This window comes from Sinohyriopsis cumingii, chromosome 4, assembly GCF_028554795.1.
Source record: "Sinohyriopsis cumingii isolate HCF-2022 chromosome 4, ASM2855479v2, whole genome shotgun sequence".
NCBI classification, from domain to species: Eukaryota; Metazoa; Mollusca; class Bivalvia; order Unionida; family Unionidae; genus Sinohyriopsis; species Sinohyriopsis cumingii.
The window spans coordinates 88,041,679-88,065,157 of NC_142964.1; the positions used below are offsets into that span (position 1 = coordinate 88,041,679).

At 36.8% G+C, this 23,479-nt stretch overlaps 2 protein-coding genes across 9 annotated transcripts in view; one reads left to right on the forward strand and one right to left on the reverse strand.

Moving 5' to 3' along the window:
• The window catches only part of LOC149801616 (uncharacterized), a 234,537-nt gene that overhangs the window by 16,138 nt on the left and 194,920 nt on the right, over nucleotides 1-23,479 (forward strand). For 7 of the 8 annotated variants that reach the window (XM_089955875.1, XM_089955878.1, XM_089955881.1 and 4 more), the window contains exon 2: nucleotides 13,895-14,063. In XM_089955875.1, coding sequence (XP_089812001.1) covers nucleotides 13,998-14,063 — 66 coding nt within the window. In that variant the 5' untranslated portion in view covers nucleotides 13,895-13,997. Of the gene's footprint in view, nucleotides 1-8,486; nucleotides 8,859-13,894; nucleotides 14,064-23,479 lie in introns of those variants that run through there. The other variant, XM_089955876.1, reaches the window with a different exon arrangement.
• On the reverse strand, nucleotides 4,458-5,057 carry LOC149801617 (uncharacterized). Its single transcript, XM_089956817.1, has one exon. It carries the CDS (start codon nucleotides 5,055-5,057, stop codon nucleotides 4,458-4,460), a length of 600 nt encoding a protein of 199 aa, XP_089812943.1.

Here is a 23,479-nt window from a genome sequence, read left to right on the forward strand (position 1 = left end):
GCCATCACAGACAAGCTTAAATTCTCTCAGGGCACAGACTTCAGTTCCGATCCGCATCTTGCTGATCTAATAAAGTATTTTGAGCTTCATAGACCTGTCTCCCTCTCTCTTATGCCCAGATGGAATCTTTCTTTTTATATGGTCATTAACCAAAGTCTCATTGATTGAAGCTTCCTTTCTGGATCCCACACTCAAAATGGTGTTCATCCTTGCTCTTGCCTCTGTGAGACAGAGTGAAATTCACGCTTTGTCTATTGACTGTGGCTGTCTCTGGTTTAATGGGAATTATGAATCTGTTTCCCTTCTCTGTCAACTGTGTTTTCCCCCCCAAAAAACAACAGTTACCTTCATTAGCTCCCTTGCTCAGAGATTCCCAGTTTCAGTAAAATCTGCACAGGAAATGATCAAAATAGACTCTTATGCCCCTTGCATGCTATCTGCTTCTATCTTAAAGCAAAAAGAAAGGGTTGGAAATGTATCTTCCTATTGCTGCTGGCATGAGGGCTCCGTAGACATTTTGGCTGCTACTGTCTCCCAGTGGATTGTTATGACAATTAAAAGAGCCTACAAATTCTTCACCAATTGAGACCTTGCCTTTATGAAACTTAAAATGCATGAGGTTTGAGCCGTTGCTACCTCATGGCCTACTTTATCATTCCTTCAGGGAGGATATGATGAAGGCAGCCTTTTGACACTCCCATACTATCATTTCCTCCTTCTACCTCCACTCAATAGCACAACAGAGTGCAGGCATATTTTCTCTGGGTCCCATTGTTACGGCACAGTGTGTTACTCAGAGAGACGTGAACCTTCTATAGATGGACCTCTCCCTCTCTGGTGAGTACATTTAATTTCTGTTTTTGATCAGTTTGACATCAGCCTACTCACCTTAGTGACAAATTCAGCTAAACATTAATGATAGGATAAGTAATTGCTGCTATTAAAATGTAGTTTTTTTTTTGTGGTAAAGCTAATTTTAATTATTCAATACTTACCTGTCACTATTGCTTTGATGTCTTGCAAAAGTGTTGCCTGTGAAAAGGATAACACTTAAATATATCTACCTTTGTGTGCAAAAGGTCAGACGGTCATACTGACTTTTCTCCAATGTATTCACGTGAAACAGATGATGTATTTTCGGCATGAAGATAGATAAGCAATAGCGACATGTAAGTATTGCATAAATAAAATTAGTTTTAACCCCCAAAAAACTACATTTTTTGGTCATGTAGTTAATAAAATCTTAAATTTGTGCTCATTTCAAATTAAATTTATGAAACAAGTCAAATAATTTCTATTTGTTACTTGCCAAGACTGACAAGAGACAAAAATTATTTAGCTCATTTCAGAAATTTCTTTTGAAATGTAAAATAATATGTAAGAAAGAAATTAGTTTTTGAAAACTTTTCAAACCCCAGAAGAAACACTCCAGGGCTGCATGAACCAGGGTGGTGCAGAATTTTAGCAAACTTAACAGAGTTGCCACATACATTATTTAGATATGAAATTTCGTAGCCATAACTTTAACATACTAAAATTAGATAGACCCTCATTTGTGGTAGGTCTACTCAGGTCATACCTTTCATCTTGGCTTAAAATGTTTAAATTCCTTTATCACAAAATTTCTTGAAATTATTCTGGGAAGATTTTGGGAATAAAATGTTCAACATGTTATTATGTGGCGTAGTATATGGTTGGGGTGAGGTGCTCCCAATATTTTATTTAAACAATTATAGACGTCCTGACCAGGTTCTGTTTTGCTGGAAGTTAAATTTAAAGCTCTGAGCTCCCCGTCAGCAATGCCAACGGTTAGATGGTTAAATATAAAAAAAAAGTTGAAATTCAATGAAATAACAATTTAATAACAATTCAGTAATCAGATGACTCAAATTTCCAATTACACTCCTTCCGCTCGACCCTTTAATAAGCCTATTGCATCACTTGATTAGCAGTGTGAGATTGATTTCTACCTGTCCTTGTATTTCTACTCATCTGTTGTATCATTTCGCTCATATTTCTTCCAATTCCTTCTCTTCCTCCCTGACCTTTTTCCAGATTCCTTCTCCTCCTCCTGCTCGACTTTCTCTCCCACGACTACACTCTTGTCGACTTCGACTGTCTCAGCTAGTCTCAAATCCGTCTCCAACTCTTGAAGACTTGGGACCCATTTGAACCGCAAGTTCTCTGTCCCCTAAAGAGCTTCCTGTGAAAACACAAGAACTGTACAGTATTTTCCTTAGCCCTCTCATCTCACACTACACACAGCCTATCAATATATAACAGCTATTACATTTCTTTGGTCACTCATTCGTTCACATCAAGATGCCCATACATTCTTGTATGGTAAAACAAATGTCATAATCAGAATGGTATCAATTCTTGTACATAATCAATAAATTCCATCACATCAGTACATATTCCTAATCCTGTTATAAGAAACTTTCACAATAATCAGACGCATTCTTTACCTTACATCTCATACAAAGTACGGAATTATTCAAATATCCATGCTCTGATATATGCATACGTCCATAGTAATGAATCTTGCATAATAATAATTATGTGTACTTTGTATAGTGCCTAATCTTTAAAAGCTTTTAGTGCTTCACAACATTAGACCAGACCTATAAGATAATTACAAACACAAACACCATGAAATTTTGAAAAATAGAAAAAACATGTTGAGAATATTTAAGGTAGGAAACATTATTAGGTCTTTAAGTTTGTCCTTGCAAACTTCAACCATGTTTCCAAATTCACAATTCAAGCATGTGTAAATTCTAACATAACGCATTAATAAATGCACTGGTTTACTATGAAGTAACCTGATAGTGAATTACAAAATTAACACAGGCTAACAATCTACATAATTCTGCCTCGCATCTAATTCTCCATGTAAGGCCCATTTCTCAATATGCATGTAAATGAAATACTACAAAAGTAATTCTAGATACTAAATTATCATAGTAATTAAGTACATACCACAAGTTATTACAATTATGATGCTGTAATATTCTGCAAAATCGAGCAATTAACTTACTGACCTTTTCGAACCTTCGTCTTTCCTTAGAATCTATCTGCTGCCAGATTACAAGTGACTTCTTTTTTCGGAGTAAACCATATTGATCTGCAATCCTTCCAGGCGAATACTGAATTACCCTTATGAGATTGTAAGGTATCATTCGGGTCTGAATTGTAATCACGCCCTCCATTTCAGTTTTCGATTGGATATTGCTGTGGACTGATCCAATGAAACTTAGCGGACAATGTCCTTCTTGCTGTCTGTCAATGTCCCTCTTGCTGTCTGTCAACATGGGGATGGATAAGAATACACACAAACACACCCCACACCCCCGTTCACCCCATGGACTTTCCTTTTGATCCTTGAATTAAGCTTTAACCTACAGGTGTGATAACAGCAAGCCTTTGTTAAGTGATGGGACCAGTCGCCTTTGTCACCTCAAGTTCCCAGTCTCTGGCAGGTCATAGAAACCTTGCTTAAGAGTTCAACACTAACCCCATTGAAGTTAATAACGTTAAAATTAAAATAAAAAGAGTAAAAAAAGCATTTTTTTCCTCAATAAATTAAAAAAAAAAACGTTCCAGTAGTTTTTAGGCAACACAGAGATCAATATTTTACTTATTTACACGCTACATACCAGTTTTAAAGTTTCATTGATACAAATATGAAAAAATGTCAAAAGTTTAAAACCATAGTCCAGATAACATTGAAATTTTTTTCACTCAATGTCGTTATCACCATCTGACTGATCTGACCACTCTATGGTTTCCTCCATATAATTTATATTGTCTAGCTTTTCCTTTAGGCGAAGATTTGCATGCACAAACACTACATCTCGCACTCTCTTGCACTGCATACGGTTTCGCTTTTTCGTGTGAATGAAGTCAAATGTTGACTAGTTTCTCTCGTAGGCGGAGGCGGACGTCACCTGTGCTAAGACCCTAACCGCAACTTGTTGCAGCTCCGGAACGTGAGCTCCGAATGACATCCACCACATGTATGCTGGCATTTCTTTAGCAGCTGCAACCACCATCGGTCAAGCAAATAATCCTTGTCCTGCATGATACACGGCGTGCTGTTGCATGGCTTTCACCTGAGATGACTTCTTCGTTTTGATGTTGCAAAAAATGAGAATACTCAGGATCAAGCACAAAGCTGGCTGCATGTAGATCTGTATGCAACATTTTCCATCTGTCCATAATGAACTGGCGAATTTGTTTTCTTCATGCTGGTGGTAAATCAGCAGCTTCCACAGACTGATCGATTTGGAACATTTTCCAGTATACTTTTCCTGTACAAGGTACTTCTCCGTCAGCCAGTCACAGTAGCTCAACAATCGGCTCACACACTTTAGTTATTGTTTCCACCGAGCTCCAAAACGTTCCATTCAAAATCATGCTTGTTGTCTGCCTCGCCTTTCTCTTTATAAACTGTATCATTTAGCCATTTTTATCACAGTTTCCTGCAGAGCATCCTTAACTGTACTCAAGTGTTGGAGCATAATAAAGTGAGTAGCAAATCTCGTTTTGCCGGGCTTTAGAAGCTCTAGATGAGAATGATTGCGAAAACATGCCTGGGAATACTGGTGATTCGTGATGAATTTAACGATATCTTTAGAATCAGTAATTACACTCTCTATCCATGGCAGCTTCCCTATGTCTTCAAGTAAAAGATCAAGACAGTGAGTCATGCATGGTGAGAAAACTATATTAGGATATTGCTGCTGTAAGATCGTACGAGCTGCAACACAATTTGATGCACTGTGTGTAATAACTTGTACAACACTTTCCATGCCATACGATACAATGCACTTTGATATCTCACCAGCAATAAATGATCCATATTTGGTTTCGCCGGAAGTATCCAAAGCATTGAGAAAAATACAGCTGTCACCAGTAGCTGCAAGAAAGTTAACAATGGGCTTGTTCTGCACATTTGTCCAACCATCAGACATAAGCGTAACTCCGTGCTTGATGGCCTCTTCCTTAAAAGAGGCCATAGATTGTTCCACTTGATGTACTTCCTCAGCTAGCATTTCAGTTGAAATTTTGATTCTGCTTGGTGCTTTATAGTGAGGACCACATTTTGCCACGGCAGCTATTGCAGCCTTAAAATAAGTAGTTGGCAATAGCGAAAGGTATGCCGCTAGTATAAAACAAACGAGCGACAGTTTTGTCTGCATCCTTTTTCGTAGCACTCGCGAACATAGAGGGTAACGACATCTGCTTCTCACTCGCCTCACTACTAGCGGCTTTTGTGGCTTTATCCAGTGCGTTGAGTTTCCGTTTTTTCGCTTCCGCTTCTAATCTCACTGACTGCTGCTTCTGTAAGGCCTGCTGCACTTCACATGGAACTTTTGAACATTTCCTGATGCCACACTTTGGATCTCCAAGTAGGTGACCTCTTCTACGTACAACACCACCATGAAATTCTTTATTACAGTAAATGCAACTAACTTTGCTCAAAGTGACATTATCTTTTTCATCTAGTACTAAAACATGTTTCCATTCTTCACTTTTTTCATTTGGCATTTTAACGGCTATACACAAGAGGTATTTATTTTAATTTCGTAATTTACTATCAGACAATCTTAACTGCTACTGGTCCATTAGTTGTGTATGTAAGGCTTCAGCACGAGCCAGTATCATAGCTGCCAACCCTCACGAATTTGGTGTGAATTTCACGACTTTTTTAGTGATTCACGGATTCACGCCGTAAGACAAAAATTCACGAATTTTCTGATCCTCAATTATTTTAAATCTTTAATAAAATAACCGATTTTCCGTTAAGCGCTAGTCGTGATATTCGCAGTTGCCGAAACGGTCCGGTACCGCTGGTCACGATATTAGTAGATCTACAGCCAATTAGTACAGTTGGCCCGGTCGCAAGCATTTTAGCCTATTTTAATCTGTATGTATAAGAGTAGTTTTACAAGTGCTTTTGAGAGAAACTAGGGCCTAACCGGAAATTTGCTCCGCGCATGCGTCAAAACACTGATTCGAGTTACCGTTCAGCATCGCATGTAAGATTTTGAAAATGTCTTCACCACCATGGAAAAAGAAATGTATTACTCAAAAAGTGAAGTTTAATTTGGAATATATCAAAAATTGGCCGTGCATTCTGCCATTAAACATTGATATTCATTCATGCTTTTTGCACTCAGTGTGCCATCGCAGAGACGATGTGAGGAAGAATGTCGGTTGCAAAAAACACGTAGAAGTTGGGGAAATTAAGAATTCGCAGATTTCAGCTCTGGAATATTTTAAACCATTGGCGGAAGACCCGCAGGCTACCAACGCTTAAGCATTATTTGTGAGTTTTCTTGTGTCGAACACAATCTACCTTTATCAGCTGGAGACCATGCTAAACATTTGTTCTGACATATGTTCCCGGACTCGAAAATCGCTTCCAAATTTTCCTGTGGAAGAACCAAAAATGCTGCAGCTCCTGTGCATTCCTCACAGCAACAGTGATAGCGAAAGATTATTTTCTTTAGTGAGGAAAAAAAAAAGACAGACTTTAGGACCTCCTTAGCAGCAGAAAATTTGTCAACAAGTTTAGTCCCCAAGATCTACCAGCAGGCAAGAAGTCGGAACTGTTTAGAAAACAAATTTACGATCAAGCAGTTGAGGAAGTTCAAGTCTGCCACAATATCATGTCTTAATAAATAAATATTTCTGCATATATGTAGTGTTTTATTTTTATTTTGCGAACTTGATATAGCGTAGTATTGATGGTCGGAGTAGTCAGAGTGGATGGAGTTATTGTCATGGTATTTTTTCACGAATTTGTGTCCAAATTCACGACTTTTTATCCCTATTTTCACTAATTGTGAGCCTGGAAGGTTGGCAGCTATGCAGTATCTTTCTGTAGCCCAGGCAGCTCGACCTGTGCACTGAGCTGTTGCAGTGGGAAAATCGATTTTCCCACGAAACACTACGACTGTTATGTGGAATATCGACTGAAAAGTTTCTAAAAGATGTTTTCTTAGTCAACTAGACCTATAAAGTATATGAAAATTGTTTTGGCATAGCTTACAGTCAATTTCAGTCAATAATTGCTATTTTGTGAAAGATATTTATCCTAATCTGATGACTAGAAAATACTCAAAAAAATACAAAAATTGGACTTTATTGCATGTGAAACATTCCAAAAAAGGGACTGCAAAAGATTAAACACAGCGTCATCTTCCAATGTATACACGCCTGGCCTACACTACCAGATATCAGCACTATGTTGTAGCATGTTTACGTAAACTATCGTAGGCTAGCATCATAGATTCATTATTGATCGATATTTGTTATCTAGAGTATGACAGAGGACTGCCTGTATGGCCGATGATAAAAATAAATGGAAGTACCAAATATAAAAAACGCAAAAAAATAAAAAACATAAAAAAACACGTTTTTTTTGAGGTAAAATAAAAAACAAAGAAAACGTTTTTATCATCTATGACTAACCCCACAGCAATGTTTAGAGATCAAACGCAAGGCCGCGGTAATATTCCCAAGACAGGTTGATTATAGCTTATACATGACCTTAGCTGGGGCTTAGCAAACGTGACATATTAGTAGTAAATATTTTATTCTGAAACAAAAAATAGTACACTTGAAAGATTTTGTTCACTATATAAAGTCCAAAGCCTAATGGATAATAACTGAGTCACCTATTCAAATGAGTCAGATTGCACTTTTGATTGGTTGAATTCCGGTGATGATGTCAGTACAATTGTAGATGGGGAGAAATCCTAAATAAGCTGCTTGTGGTCACAGAGGCACAATATTGTAAGTTTGTCATGAGTGTGCATTGGTGTTGGAAGTTAACTACTTAAATAAATATCAAAATTCCTTATAAAATGATCTGATAATTTGGTTTTGGCTGGATTGGTAGGCAGCAGTTTTATTTGCTGGTGCCAAGGCAGTTCAGTCTAGAACTTCTTCTAGAGGTGATTCTCTTGTGAGGTTATTAGAGTTGTTTTGTTTTCTTTGCTAAAAGAAGTAAACTTTCTCAGTATTTCACATCAAAATATTTACCTGTAATGGGAAAATCTGAATTGGCTGTCAGGTGTACATTTTCTAGTCATGTGAAAAATAATTGGGACACAACTAGGGCATTGACTATTTGATGTACATATATGCATGTGTTGAAAAAAGAGATTGAGCTCTTTAGCAAATACTATCACATTGGGAAGAAATATGCAGAAAATAATAAAGCCTCATTGATTTATTTATCAGTGAATTTAAGTGATTAAATTTCCTGTCAATGTGGCAAGGAATTGTACCCCTGAGGCCAGCTTGTATAATATTGTAGTTGTCAGATTGGACGTTTACTGTAGTAGCACATTATTTATGGCACAACTAGATCAAGTCAGGAACTCCAGGTATGTGCTACGCATGATAGAGTTTCATGTCTATAGAGGTAGGTGCTGTGTGCATCATCTTTCAGTGTACACCTTAATCCTGTATGGTGACACAGATAGTGCTTTTACAGCTTGTGGAATCTCACTATACAGAACTATTGAATTCTTTTAGTGTTGATGAGGGGCAGGGCTATTTGATTATTTGTGGTCAATCTAGCAGAACGTTTGGCCAAAATTTTATTACTGATCAGCACAGAGTACCAAGAGATCAGAAAAGTATCTTATACTAGTAAACAAATACGGGAAAAGTAGCAAACATTATTTTGTGTTTATTGAATTGATCTGTAATGTAAACCACTATATTCGAGTAACAGCAAATGATTCGATGGAATTCAGGAACGAATTTGTGAATGAATAATTTTTATAGCAGTGATAAAATATGGAGAATACCTGGATAGTGTTTATAAAGAGAAACGGGTGAGTACACATGAATAGTGATGTATATTTGAAAATATGTGTCTGTAATGGTTATTGTTACGCATTTGCATACGTTTATTGGAGTATGAAAAGGAAGGGCCTTGGTAGTAGCAGTATGATAAACAATACCTGATGATGCTCATGTTGCACATGTACTTACATATTTATTTTCTACCATATTATTACACCTTTGAGACCTAAGGAACTGAAGCAACAAGAAAATGTGTACTTGCAACTAACACAGATATATGAGATCTGCTGCACCTTGTTTACCTTGGAACGCAATTTTCAGTAAGGTACTGATCATTTAATTGAGAAGAGGGCTTTCATTTTTTTCTCTGCTATTTAAAAGATGGTCCAACTCCTGAAAGCTACAAAATATACTCATGTTCTGATTTGTAGGAAAGAACCAAAAAGACTAATATTCTCTCCATCATATTAGAGTCAGGGGAAGAATATATCTTGAGAAAGAAAAATAAATTCTGGTTGGAAAGAAAATCCCAGCCAGCCTTGCCTGATTTTGGTAGAATTCAAACTTGTGAGTTTGTTACACTAACCACTGAGCTACTTTGGCTGCTTCAATTTTCGGTAAGGCATCCAGAGGAAAAAACAACAAAAATATCATTAGGACTCCAATACATGTTCAGAGGTATTTCTTTTAGACCATCACGCTAAACAATTGACCTTATTGCTTCTCCACTCACGTGTTCACCAGAGCTAATTAAGAATTTACCTATCAGTTTATTTATTCACATTGTCACCTTGCTTGCTAAAATTGTGCAGTTTATTTGGATGCAAGTAGAGCTGTACAGATTAATCGGCCATACTCATAATCAAGCCGATTATTGGAACAATCGGTATAATCGGTATCTGCAGAAATAATCGTTGCTGATGTAAACAATTTTCCAAAATATAAATTTAATCATAAGATTCATCTTGACATGGCTTTAATTTTAAATCATAATTAAATAGTGGAAATTAAGGAATAAACATTTGATTTGGAGGTTAATTGAAAGACAGTATATTCTTAAAAGTAAATACTTTTTAACACGCTTGCTATAAACTACCACTGATTGTTTGGTCACAACAAATTATCATTACCATGCATGCACTCATCCCAATCACAGCAGCCAAATGAGGCCTCGTGTGGCCATTGAACTTCCAGCTTACACATTACAGGGATGGTCCTGGCTTTTAAAAAGTTGTCGCAAAAAAAATCGCCAATCTCAATATTTTGTTGCCAATTTTCAAAAAATGGCGCCATTATGTGCATTTGAAAATTTTCATCTTTTTGGGTACTTACTTACTTCACTTTATGCATCAGTTTTAAATATCCACTGCAGCAGATGCGTGTAAACGGCTTAGTTCAGGCACCAGCATATTCTGATGCAGTATGGCTTATATATCATCCTAGATTTTATTTTTTATTTTTTTTACCCATGAACTCAATTTGGGATAAGAGATACGGCCATTGAGAATTACTTGATATCTTCCCATGGAATGTTGCTTTTAACTGGCTTAGCTTCAGAACCATTGAATATATTTTGCATATGGTTATTTTTCACACATTTTCGTATGTTTTTATTGATATAACGTGCTTTAGACCCATGATAAGACTGAAAAATGTCTGCAATATAGTTTTTATGGGGGTGGTCAATAATTATTGGTCATTATTGCACTGCCTTTAATTTTTCAGTAAGGATTGGTTCACTCATGCACCTTGCATGGCACTGTGAAGAAATGTCATAATTTTCATAGACAACTGCCCACTTAGGACGGACAAGGAAAGGGGAACTGATGATATCCATTGTGGAGCCCTCCTCATTGGTCCTCTATACCCCTGTGGGCTATTGGATCCTACCAGCTTAGTAGAGCTGATGATGTGGCTCATGTCACCAGGTCACATGAAATCAGAAGGCTAGAGTTGTTGCATCATCCTGGGCAGGCAGATGATCCTGTCTCCACACACCTTACCACTCTGAATTGGGATGTGGCATAGAGTGCTGATGCCCAACCAATTCATGGTTCAGAGTATGCTTGTTTATAATGATGACCAAATAGACTCCAAGGTAGATTTTGAGGTACAAGCAGTGGTACTGATGCTCCCTATCAAGCTCACACCTTCCTCTTATTTGGGTGATGAGGTTGAGGTCTGGACTCTGACAAGGTGGAAAATGATGTCTATCGCTTCTTACCCCAAAAACTTGTGCCTGAAACCATCTAGCACACAGTCCAAGAAGAAAGTAGCAGTCGAGAGGGTCCTGAACAATCAGTCTCCCACATTTTGTTCTTGAATCTTCCTGGTTAAAAAGAAAGGCAGAAAGTTTCACATTATAATCAATCTATCTCCTTTAAACCATTTTCTTCATGAGGAACCTTTCAAGATGGTGACTATTGTTTTCAATCAGGAATGCACTCTATCAGTCAGATTGGTGGGGATCTCCATTGACCTTCAGGATTCCTATTTGCATCAGTTAGATTGGTGGGAGATCTTGATTGACCTTCAGGGTTCCTATTTGCATCAGTCAGGTTGGTGGGGGATCTCCACTGACCTTCAGGATTCCTATTTGCACTTCACGATATTTCCTCCACACTCCAAATACCTCTGGTTTTGCTTAGACCAGCGGCAGTCCAGTATGATGTTTTTTTTACAAAATTTGATAACCATGGAAACTCCAGTTTGAGCTGCAAATTGTCTGTTTTAACAGATTAGGAAGGCAGAATTATACCATTTGAATATACCCGAATCAAAGAGATAGGCCTTTTCTTCTTCTAGAGTTGTTTTGCTGTTGTCAATCATGACTGAACAAGGTTAGTGGGAATTTGGGACTTCATTTGCATGAAAAGAATAGATTGACTTCTGACAGACTTTGATGTTGAGGCAATTAACTTTAAAGATTTAAAACACATTTTTACAGTTTTTCAGGGGACCCCAAGTGGCTGAGTGGTCTAAAGCACTCACCATTACGGATCATTGCCATCTCACCTCTCTCTGCTTGGGTTTAGCCAATGTGGGTATGGGAGAAAGCATGCCAGTAGCTTCTTGTGGGACGATGGTTCTTTCTGGGGTTTTGCCTGGTTCTTCCTCCACCATTTATACTGGCCACCATGTATAGCCTATCTTTTGCTGAAAAATGGCATTAAACCCTACAACAACAACAACAACGACAACAGTTTTTCAGTACATGTACATGAATACTGACAGTCTCATTTTTTTCTGGTACAAGGACAAATTTTACCAGTAAAAACCGGCATATGCTATAATGGAATCTCTGTAGTGTCCTTTTTCTTACTGTGGGGAGAGCCTATGGTGGACTTATTTAACACCAGACTCAACAACAGACTTCCCTTTGATATCTCTCAAGTACCAGGCTAGAAAGCATGGACAGTGGATGCATTTACCGGTAGCTTCCCGTGGGATCATCTGTTCATGTAAGTCTGTCTGCCTTTCTGAGTGCTGCCTCATGTTCTGCAAAATTTAAGAAGTTCTGCTTCTCAGCTTAATTTTTTAACCCTACTATAGCCTCAGTGATAAGAGTTCAGCATCTGCTGATAAATCAACTTAGATCTCTTGACCACATGAGGGATCAGTCGCAATATGGCCTACACAACAGCCCACACATTCTTCACCCTCATGCTTGGCTCATCTCAAATGATCTATCTGCCTGAGCAAGTTTTTACGCCAGGTTGCCAGATGCATCATTGAAGCCAGGACATCTTTGAAATTCAAGGTCTCTGATGCCAGATGATAGACGCAGTCTGAAACACATTGATTCTAGTTGTCTCTTGTTAGCTTCCATTGCTGATTTCCTTTTGTACCTTTTGATTGAGGCTTCCTTTCAGGACCTTACACTCAAGACTTTTTTTTATATACTTAAGTATAGGTGAGAAGATGCAGCACTGCCTTGTCTGTTGACACAGGTTTTCTCCGGTTTAATGGAGATTACAAGTCTGTTTCTCTTCTTTGGCAACTGGGATTTTTAAAGCCCATGAGGTTCAAACCATTGCTGCCGTATGGGCCTACCTTAATCACTTCAGCTTGGATGACTTCATGATGATGGCATTTGCTATTCCCATAGTGCCTTCTCCTCCTGTTACCTCTGCTCATTACCATCTTTGACAGCTTGTGTTGCCCCTCCAGAAGGAGGCACTGAGCATTCTAGGAGTCAGTTGCCTTCCCCATCCCCAAAGGAGATTTGGGGCACTCTTAATGTTCAGGGCAGTGTGCTGGTTCTTGCTGAGAGAGGTGGTGCACCACTTACCTTGTGCCCAGAGTAGCTTGTTGCTCTCCATTACGGAGTTGATGCATCACACACAAGAAGCACAGTACTTTTTTCTCTGGTACCTATCATTGCAGCAACAACACGTGGCCCAGATAGACACTAATATTCTGACATGGACCACTCCTTTAATGGTGAGTACATTCCATATTCTGTTTTTAATGATCATAACAATAGCATCAGCCTACCCACCTGTCAAATTCATTTACACAAGAGTGACATAAGTAGTTGCTGCTATTAAAATGTAATTTGATTGTGTGTGGAGGGACTAGTGTTAATTATACAATATTTACCAGTTGCTACTGTCAGATTCCCTCCTCTCACCTTGCTCTGAGGACCTGATGGAATAGTCATCTGTAAATATGATGGCAGTTCTATGGATGCTTGAGTGGATTGCATTATACTGATAGTTTTCCACACTGTGGGAGGATGTTTTCGAACAGATGGTGGGGTTTTTGCATGAAAAAACAAAGCAACATAACTGTGACAGGTAAGTATTACATAATTAGTTTTACCCTAAATGGACAACATTCTAAAGATAAAGGTAACAAAAATAAAATCTGTAAAATATTTTTGTTTTGTTTTGTATTATGCTTACTAATCATGGAAAGACTCGTTTTGATCCATACTTTATCAAGATTTTTCTCTTGACGTAATAAATGAGACTTTGCTTGTGATATCACCATTTGATCTTAATTTAGCAGGTGCATGTTTAGTCAGATCTGTATATGAATATTCTGTCTGTGTTTTTTCCAGATGAAGATCCATACTGCCCTGACCTTTGACCCAGACTGAGACAAAATTTATTCAAAGGACTTTTGGGAGTTGATTAGTTTGAATTGAGAAGAAGACTGGCAACATGAGTTCCAAAAAAACTAAACACAGATTAGGGAAGTTAAGTTGGTTCAGGAGGAGCACAACTGATGTAAGTACAAATTTGAGAGAATTGGAAAACTATATGATGAGCTCTAAAGCTGTATCGATTATAAAAAGTTGAGTATTCTCATTAAAGGAATTTCAGTTTAATTACCCAGGACATAAAGCTGTTGGTTCTCATTCTTAAAAATGCTATAAACCTATGCAAAAATAGAAATTGCAGGCAATTTACCGTTTGGTTTATGCTTCATACATTTTCACATGGTAAAGCACGTTGTATATTTCAGTCCTTCTTTTCTTTAGCTGCATTACTATACTGCATGTTATTTTTGCATTCATGAACCTTGGACCTAGCTCTTTTGCCAGAGTTTTGACTGATTGAATAGGCAAGATTTGTAAACCTTGCAGTTTAGATCTGAGCAAATTCTATTACAGTATTTGAACTTCTATGTTTTTGTAACTGAGGTTATGTATGTAGCCAGTGACATATTTCTGTGATGGTCAACTAGGCCCAAGCATAGGGAAGCAAATTTTACAGGTAGCGAAATTCCGGTGGCACTGAAGAAAAAACAACAGTTGCTGAAATATGTAGTGACACAACACTAAAAAGCAGTTGAAAATAAAATTCATGATTTGCAGCCCCACTCTTCATTTTGTTGTTCACTATGTTCTAATCATGGAGCACAGGGGTGAAACCTCCAAAATGGCAAAAAATATAAATATATATAGATGTATTTAACATATTTTAATCCAGTGTTATAGCCAAGAATTAATATTAAAAAGTTTGAATGTTGCTATCATTTAACTCAGCATTCTATAATACAAGGCTCTTTATAATACATGCTGAGTTGTCTGCTTTTGAGTTCTTTCTTTATTAACAAATGCAATAAAATGAAAATGTTTTGAAATGTCTAGAAAGTATGAATTTTCTTCAATAGATCTGGTCTTTTCAGGTTCATTTTAAGAATGTTTTTTCAAAGTTTTTGTAACAGATAAAATGTATTTTGTCTCTCATCAGGTAGTTAGAAGTGTATTCTGTTAACACTTTACAATGCACAAAATACATGTAGTTCACAAGTGTTAATCTCTCTGGATATGGAGGTAGATCATCACACAAACGTGTTGTTCCCTCCCATTAGGAAGGGAGAGAACTGCAAAAACATGTTGCTCTCTCCAGATAAGGTGGTGTAGAACCACACAAGTGTTGCTCTCACCAGATAAGGAAGTGGACCATGGCACAAGCATGCTGCTTTCTTCAGAGTGTGTCAATGCCTTCTCTGAAGCGCAACCAATCCCCAATTCAGAGTATGCTAATAATGATTATGGCCTCTTAGACCTCATTGACTCCAGCGAGAATGAAGTAGAAGCAGTGAGATTTTCTTTCAAAACCTCACACTCAGCTATTATTTGAATCGTACTAGTGTCAGTGAAATTCTTATTTTGTCTATAGAAACAGGCTGTTTGCATTTAAGTGGGAATTATGAATCCCTTTCTCTCTGTTGTCAGCTACTTGGTTACCTTTGGTGGCTCCATCACCTATAGAGATTCCCAGTCTGTCAAATCTGTGCTGGAGATGAGAAAGATATGCTGTTATACTCATTTAGGGCACTGCATTCCATGATGTTTGAAATGTGGCTGCCTCATTAGAGCTATCTCAATCAGTCTTCCTTGGGAGATGTCATGATGGAAGTATTTCATGATCCCATGCTACCTTCTCTTCCTCCTACTTCTGCTCATTAGCACAACAGTTGAAGGAACTTTTTCTTCGAGTCCTATATTTGCTCAATATCTGCCTCAGAGAGACACCAACATATTGTAAAATGGATCTCTCCCTTGCAGCCCAAGTACTTTAATTTTTCTGTTTTTGCTCAGTTAAAATATCAACCTACCCACCAATCTGACAAAATTCAACTATGCAGTAATGATGGGTGATGTATTGTTGCTATTAAAATGTTGTTTTATTTGGTGGGATGAGTGAAACTAATTTTAATAATGCAATATTTACCCATCACTATTAATGGGTATTAATGGTCACTATCACTGCTGAATGCCCTCCTCCCATCCCTGTCCTAGTGTACTGTTGTCTATGAAAAAGATGTTTCTGTGCAGGCGCTGTTGATACATTTTTGTACCAATACTGGTTGACAATTCTCCACTTTGGGAGGATGGATTTACTTCCAATGGATGGGGTTTTTTATACATGAAAAAGTAATAAGCAACATAATGGCAAAAGTATTGTGTAACTAAAATTAGTTCCACTGCCCTGAACCTACATTTTACACCTATCTTTGATAAACATTATACGGCACAGTTTTAGTCATTAGTTTTATAAATCCTTATATGATGTTTGGAACACTTGAAATTAATTGTATGCCATATTTAGAAACATATTGCTATGATTTTGGGACTTACTTGGTTTGTTGGAGAATACAAACTTGCATCTTAACCATTGTAAATTGTCATGACCTCTCATGATAAAATTCTTTGTGTATTCATAGATAACAATCTTACTTGGTCTATTCACAGTAAACATGTTTCAAAAAAGGTTAATTCTTATCTTTGGCTACTGAGGAAAATCAAAACATACATTTCTCTTCAGTAAAGGGTCATCTTTTATAAAAATTATATTCAGCCATATCTGGATTTTCCTAATGTAATTTTGGGTAATAACTCTAATTTAAACATAATGCTTTTAAGACTTCAAAAGAGGGCTTGCCATTTAATTCTAGATCAGTGTAAAGACAATTTCCAGGAAATAATGAATAATGTAAAGATTTTAACAATACATGAAAGAATATTTCTTAGATAGGCCAAATTGATGTATAAAGTATCCAGAAAAGCCATTCCTGTCTATCTAAGCAATATTTTTCATCAAAGAGATACTGATGGTACTCCAAATTTAAAGTCCATAAGAAGTAAAAATTACATTATACCAAGGCCAAAGAAGGAATTGTTTAAAAAAAGTTTTCAATATACTGGTCCACTGGTATGGAACAACTAGTGACATAAGATAGGCTCCTCACATTTCTTCTTTTCATAATCGGTGTCTCAAATGGATGAAATCTTTAGACAGTTGAACAGTTCTAGTAAATAATTACTGCCTGCTTTATGTAATTTTGCATCCTTTTTGCAGTTTAATTTTTCAATACAGGGTGTTATTTTATATTTTATATATGTTTTGGTCTTCACAGATGCATGTGCATTTGTTCCAGGCTTGATACTTTGATTTTTAAAATAACTTATTTGATGTCAAGCCATATACTTATATATTGCTCATAACAGATAGAAGGCCTCATGGTAGATTAGTTCTGTAACTAATTGAGTTACCTTGTCTACATAAAGTCTTTATTCTTCTTCTTCTTCTTCTTCTTATTATTATTATTATTATTATTATTATAAATCAGCTGTTTTAATATCAGTAAAAACTTACTTATGGCAGGACAATACACAGCCAAATGATGAAAATTCTGTCCTCTTCTTAGAGTACTGATACTGAATCTTTCAGAAAACTGAATTAGCCCAGCAAGAGAACCCAACACATCGCGTGCATGTGATAAGGCCCTTGTCATTATATTTTTCATTTCATAAAGAAGATTAGCCATCTGTCAGCCAACATAATTGTTTTGTGTATTAGTTAATTCATGAATGTTAATATTATACCCTGATTGATATTTATCACTTTTTTTATTAATCTCATTTGTGAGTTTTTTGACAGTTGTTCCATAAACAATGTGTACATCATGCCATTTTATTTTCCCCTTCAGAGGGGTGTTAAAATTTGATCTTATTTTTATTTTTAAAAAAAGCAATTTTGAAGCAGCAATGGGTAGGTATTTTAAAAAACTTTTCCAGTCCTTGTATTTTACGGTCTATAGATTCACCTGATTGATATTATTGATGTTTGAAACAGCCAATCATTGAAGACCACCTATGCAAAGACCGATTCGTCATGAGTGTTTAACAATCAAGTACCATTTCACCAATCAGTGATCTTTATTTTGATCATCTATATGGGCAATAGAAATAAATTTGCAAAGTCTTGTATATTTTATACATTTAGAAAACTTACGCCTTACTTGATGAGAGGTCCACCTTGTTGGGCTTCTCTTGAACAGTGTAAATTTATCCTAATGTTTACAGGGTTCCCACACAGATCTGGAATTCTGGAAAATGACTAAAAAGTCTGGGAAAAGTCTTAAATTTTTGTTGTTATACTAACTGAAAACTTGACTGCTCTTTTCAGAGCTCTTTGGGCATTACTGTAGAATGCAGAATCTCAAGGCACGTATAGCTGATAAATTCACGGGAGAAGGCCATGCCATTTTGACTGGTGTTGCTGACTTGTTGAGGATTAATCAGCATTTTCCATTTAATGGATTATTTCATTAATTTCAGTTTTGTGTTGTGCTAGTGAGATTTCATTTTAATTTCGTTGGATTTTATTTGATTTTACATTCTTGGACTGGTCTTTTTATGTGCCTGTGTGGACTTGATATTCAAAGAATGTCTGGACATTGTGTTTATAACCCTTGTGGGAAGAAGCTGATGACTTCCAAGCCTGGTTAGGGCCTTCCAAACTTAAGACTTCCAAACCTGGATAAGTCCTTCCAAACTTAAGACTTCCAAACCTGGATAGGGCCTTCCAAACTTAAGACTTCCAAGCCTGGATAGGGCCTTCCGAACTTAAGACTTCTAAGCCTGGATAGGGCCTTCCGAACTTAAGACTTAAAAGCCTGGATAGGGCCTTCCAGACTTAAGACTTCAAAGCCTGGATAGGTCCTTTCAAACTTAAGACTTAAAAGCCTGGATAGGGCCTTCCAAACTTACGACTAACGCATCATGTGTTACATATATTGGGACTATAATTTTTTTACATTATTGTGGACTGTAAACTACAGATTGCAAGATTTTGCTAAGGTAAATAAAATCTTATAGCTTAAATTCTATTTTTTCATCTCTACATATTTTACTTGCAATTTTATGTATTTTAGCCTTGTTAGGTCAATAAACTTGACTCATGGTTAGGTCTGGAAATTGTTATTTTTTGGTCTGGGAAAGGTCTGAAATCTTTTTCTAAATTTGTGGCAGGAACCCTGTGTTTAAATATGAAAAGTAATCCTCTGAGGTATGGACCACTAAATTCTAGATAGCAGCAGCTTCTGTTTAAAAACACAAACAACAAAACAAGAAAACACTGAATTTACACTTAATGCGCACCATATGTTTAGTCCTTAAGCAGTAATGGCCCTGTTACAATATTGAATATACACAACTACCAACTAGCTCATTCTGAATGAATATATATACTGTATGTGACTGGCCATTTAATTTTGTGGGGCTCAGTTATTATTTCTGACTGGTATTTTTTAAATTTCATTCATCAGATGATATATTTGTTTCAGTAAAGCAAGGAATGGCATAGTGTTGTTTTTATACCTAGGCATTAACCACCCCCCTTTGAAAACTGATATGGTCTCTTTCTAATAAAGACTACCGCTCCGGTGGGCTAGTGGTTATAGTGTCTGCCTCGGATGTGGGAGGTCATGGGTTCAATCCCTGACCAAGTCATACCAGAGACTTACAAAAATGGTACTTACAACTGCCTCGCTTGGCACTCAGCATTAAGAGGTTAGAGTTAGGACTGGTCGGCCTGGTGTCACGATAATGTGACTGGGTGGGACATCATGCTATATGTCTATGGCATGATGCCCAAGTGCTAGACATCACTGTAAACTGCCACACTGCAGACATCGTAGTGATATGACTGAAAAATTGTTAAAGCTACGTTAAAAATCCAAATCACATCACACAACACATCTAATAAAGACTTGTCTTCAGCAGATGTTCAGCAGAAATCAAGATACTGACGATTGTAAACACTTATAAAATGTTAGCACCAAAAGATGTCAATTTCAGCTTGGGAGAGGTGTGTTTCTATCACACGAATGGCTTGGCACATTGCGCTTAATACATTTAGCTCTAATCATCTGACTACATCATCTCCTGTAATCCCTCAGGTACTTGTGTGCAATGGAGTTATCATCAGTTACTAAATATGTGGTGTGCAAATACCTTGTTTATTACTTATTTGAAGTAAGAATTCTTCTAAAACACTTTGCATTGAGTCTATGGTGAGGAATGGCATTATAGGTATTCTAACAGACCAGTAAATGCTTTCAAATATTTGTCTATAGCTACTTATAGACTCACTGAAGACATCCATAGCTGAACTTTACAGTCAGAAGGGGTATTAACATCATACCCAACTGCATCATTATCAGCATAATTATGGTTTAACATGACGGTGTTTTTGGCCCTGAAAATAGCCTTACTTATTTACAAGAGTGGAATCATGCAGGAAAACTCAACAATATCATTATGGTGTTTTTGCAGCAAAGCAAAAATTTAATGTTGGGTTGGTGCCATATATGGGTGGACTGACATCAAGAACAGGTAAGCCAGGAATGTTTATATCATCAGGGTCTCACCTCGCAAGTCCAGTATGTCCCCATCATGGGCATAGGAGTAATTGATCTCCTGGTGCCTCAGTTAGAACAAACCCAAGCTGAGGCTTTATAACTGCCACAGATATTATCACAGGCATGATTAACCTATCTTGTAGTGGTAATTCTGACTATGTCTGGCACAGTATTGTAACTGGTACCATTAGGTCCTGCATGCAGAATTTGTTGGTCCATTGGTATCTTGTTAAAATATCTTCAATATAAAAGAGCACCAGTAAAATAGCACTAACAAAATAGTGAAGAAAAAAACCCAAAAGAACTTTAAAAATACTATATTTTAGATAATAGTATATTATATCAAACGTTAAAATAGTTACATATTATTTTGGTTTATAATCTAATTTCCAAACATCAGTATTTAGTTTTCATGAACTGGTCCTTGAATCCCACAGTAAGAATTACCCTTCTCTTGTCATCATATGTAGATTTAAAGATACCTGGATGTGTCTAACAGTTTGTTGGCAGCTGTGTCCAGTTCATTTGGCATTCGATTGTGCATGTGATGTGTGGTATTCCATTAAAGGACAGCTTGTTGTTTGTTGCATTATCTGCCTTCGTTTTTAGACTTCTGCTTGTCCCGTATTGCCATCAACACTTTCGATGCTGTGGTTTTTGCTTAATCAATAGCATGATTGCATTTGGATGATGACATAACATCATTGCACAGTATCTTTAATCTTCTATATCAGCCATCCTTATTTCAACATCTCCTATCAATATTTTCTCTATCATTGCACTTTCTTTAAACATCATCAGACAAAACAGCACTGCCTTTCTGGGAATCAATCTTCTCCATATTTATTTTAGTTTCAGATAACAGGTTTTATATTTATAGATTTCAAAATCAGCTTCAAAATTAATTAATAGATTTCTTATAATATGCAACATCTTTTGTTTTCATCTCAATCAATGTGTTTACAGTGTCTGAGTAGCCTAGTTAATATTCAGGTTTCATATTTGCTGCATTCTTTTCACGGTGCCCATTTGTTGGGATGAAATTGATTTTGCTCTTTTGTCTGCACATTTTTGTCATGTACTGATTTTTTGGGCTGTGTACCAATGGATTACCAAGGATTGTGTCTGAAGTTTTATTGGGTGAGATTGTAATGATTGATGCTTATGATTGTATTTGCAATGACGTGTATATGAAATTTCAGGATGTGTTGCATATCAGCAATGATTTCATGTTACGTGTAAAGTACTTCAGAACTCACCATAGGTATTGTATACATCATTGGTGTCTTCACTGAGTTTTTGCATTAACAAGTAAAATGCTCTTGGCCCATCATGTTGGTAACTGATGACGAATCCATGCAGCATCATTAGTGACTTCTGCTGCATTTTTGCCAAGATGTACTTATCCCAGTAGCTTTACCATCCTATCCGTAAGTTCTTGGCCTGCAGTCGTACAATCACTGATGCCCTCACCAGTGTATTTTTTTTCCAGATGCAGTTCTTCAAGATCTGGTCTCTCAATGGCTTGTTGTCTCCCACGTTGACGTTCTTTATATTTCTCTATGATTAGTCAGCAGCAGACCTGATGTCCAGTGAATGTTTACAAGACAGTGTACATCAATGCTATGAAAAATCATTAACATGTTACAGTTGTCTTGGATTACTTAGGCATGTGTGCATATCATTTTATTCTATAGTTCACATTTGTTTTTGTTTTTTGATCACAGGAAAATATTTTCACTGGGTTGTGTTGGTGTTGCATACATCATCATACACAACAAAAGGTTAAAGGTTATCCTCACTGGGTTGTGTTGGTGTTACATACATCATCATACACAACAAAAGGTTAAAGTTTATCCTCACTGGGTTGTGTTGGTGTTACAAACATCATCATGCACAACAAACGGTTAAAGGTTATCCTCACTGTGTTGTGTTGGTCTTACATACATCATCATGCACAACAAAAGGTTAAAGGTTATCCTCACTGTGTTGTGTTGGTGTTACATACATCATCATACACAACAAAAGGTTAAAGGTTATCTTCACTGGGTTGTGTTGGTGGTACATACATCATCATGCACAACAAAAGGTTAAAGGTTATCTTCACTGGGTTGTGTTGGTGTTACATACATCATCATACACAACAAAAGGTTAAAGGTTATCCTCACTCAGATCAAGATCATCACTGACAGAAACTTCATGAATTGTGGGAAAGAAATCAACGTTGGAAGATTTGATTATTGGTGATGACTGAAGCGCTACCGTAAAATCTCCGAGTACATCATAACTAGGAGTTAAACACAATTGATATATTGATGACTTGATACTTTTTCCATATTGATACCCATTTCAATACAAGAGGCAAAGAATCGATACAAAATGATACCTTACCATTTGCAATTTACTTTAATCTTCAGCAGTTGTAAATAATTATTAGTTCTTTGCATATTTACTTTAAATTGTGAAGTTGAGACAGCCGTTTCAGGAAGGTGCACTCATTTCTGTCAGTAAGAAAGAGATACTATTGAATACACCTTTATATCTACCAATTAACAAACACAAGGTGGTTTACTTGTGGTTTGAAATATGCTGTCATGCCCCAACCCTACCAATTCCATGCATATCATTTTATCCCGTCAACATCCTCAGCCACTGATAACACATATCAGTGTAAAGAAGATAGTTCAGATTTGTTCCCCCTGTATGATTTAAGTACTTTTACTAAGCTTTTGATGGCAACATTACACAAAGTTACTCTTGCTTAGCAACATTACACAGAGTTACTCTGTTGCTTAGCAACATTACACAAAGTTACTCTGTTGCTTTGCATCTTCTGTACTTGCATCAAATTTGAGGTCTGTAGTATACTTTCGGTGTGTCACACAGATAAATATGTTGCATAACATGTTATTTTTGGTTATTGTTAGTTCAGGTTCTAGTGCCAAAACTATACACTTGTATTGCTATAATTCATGACATACAGCCC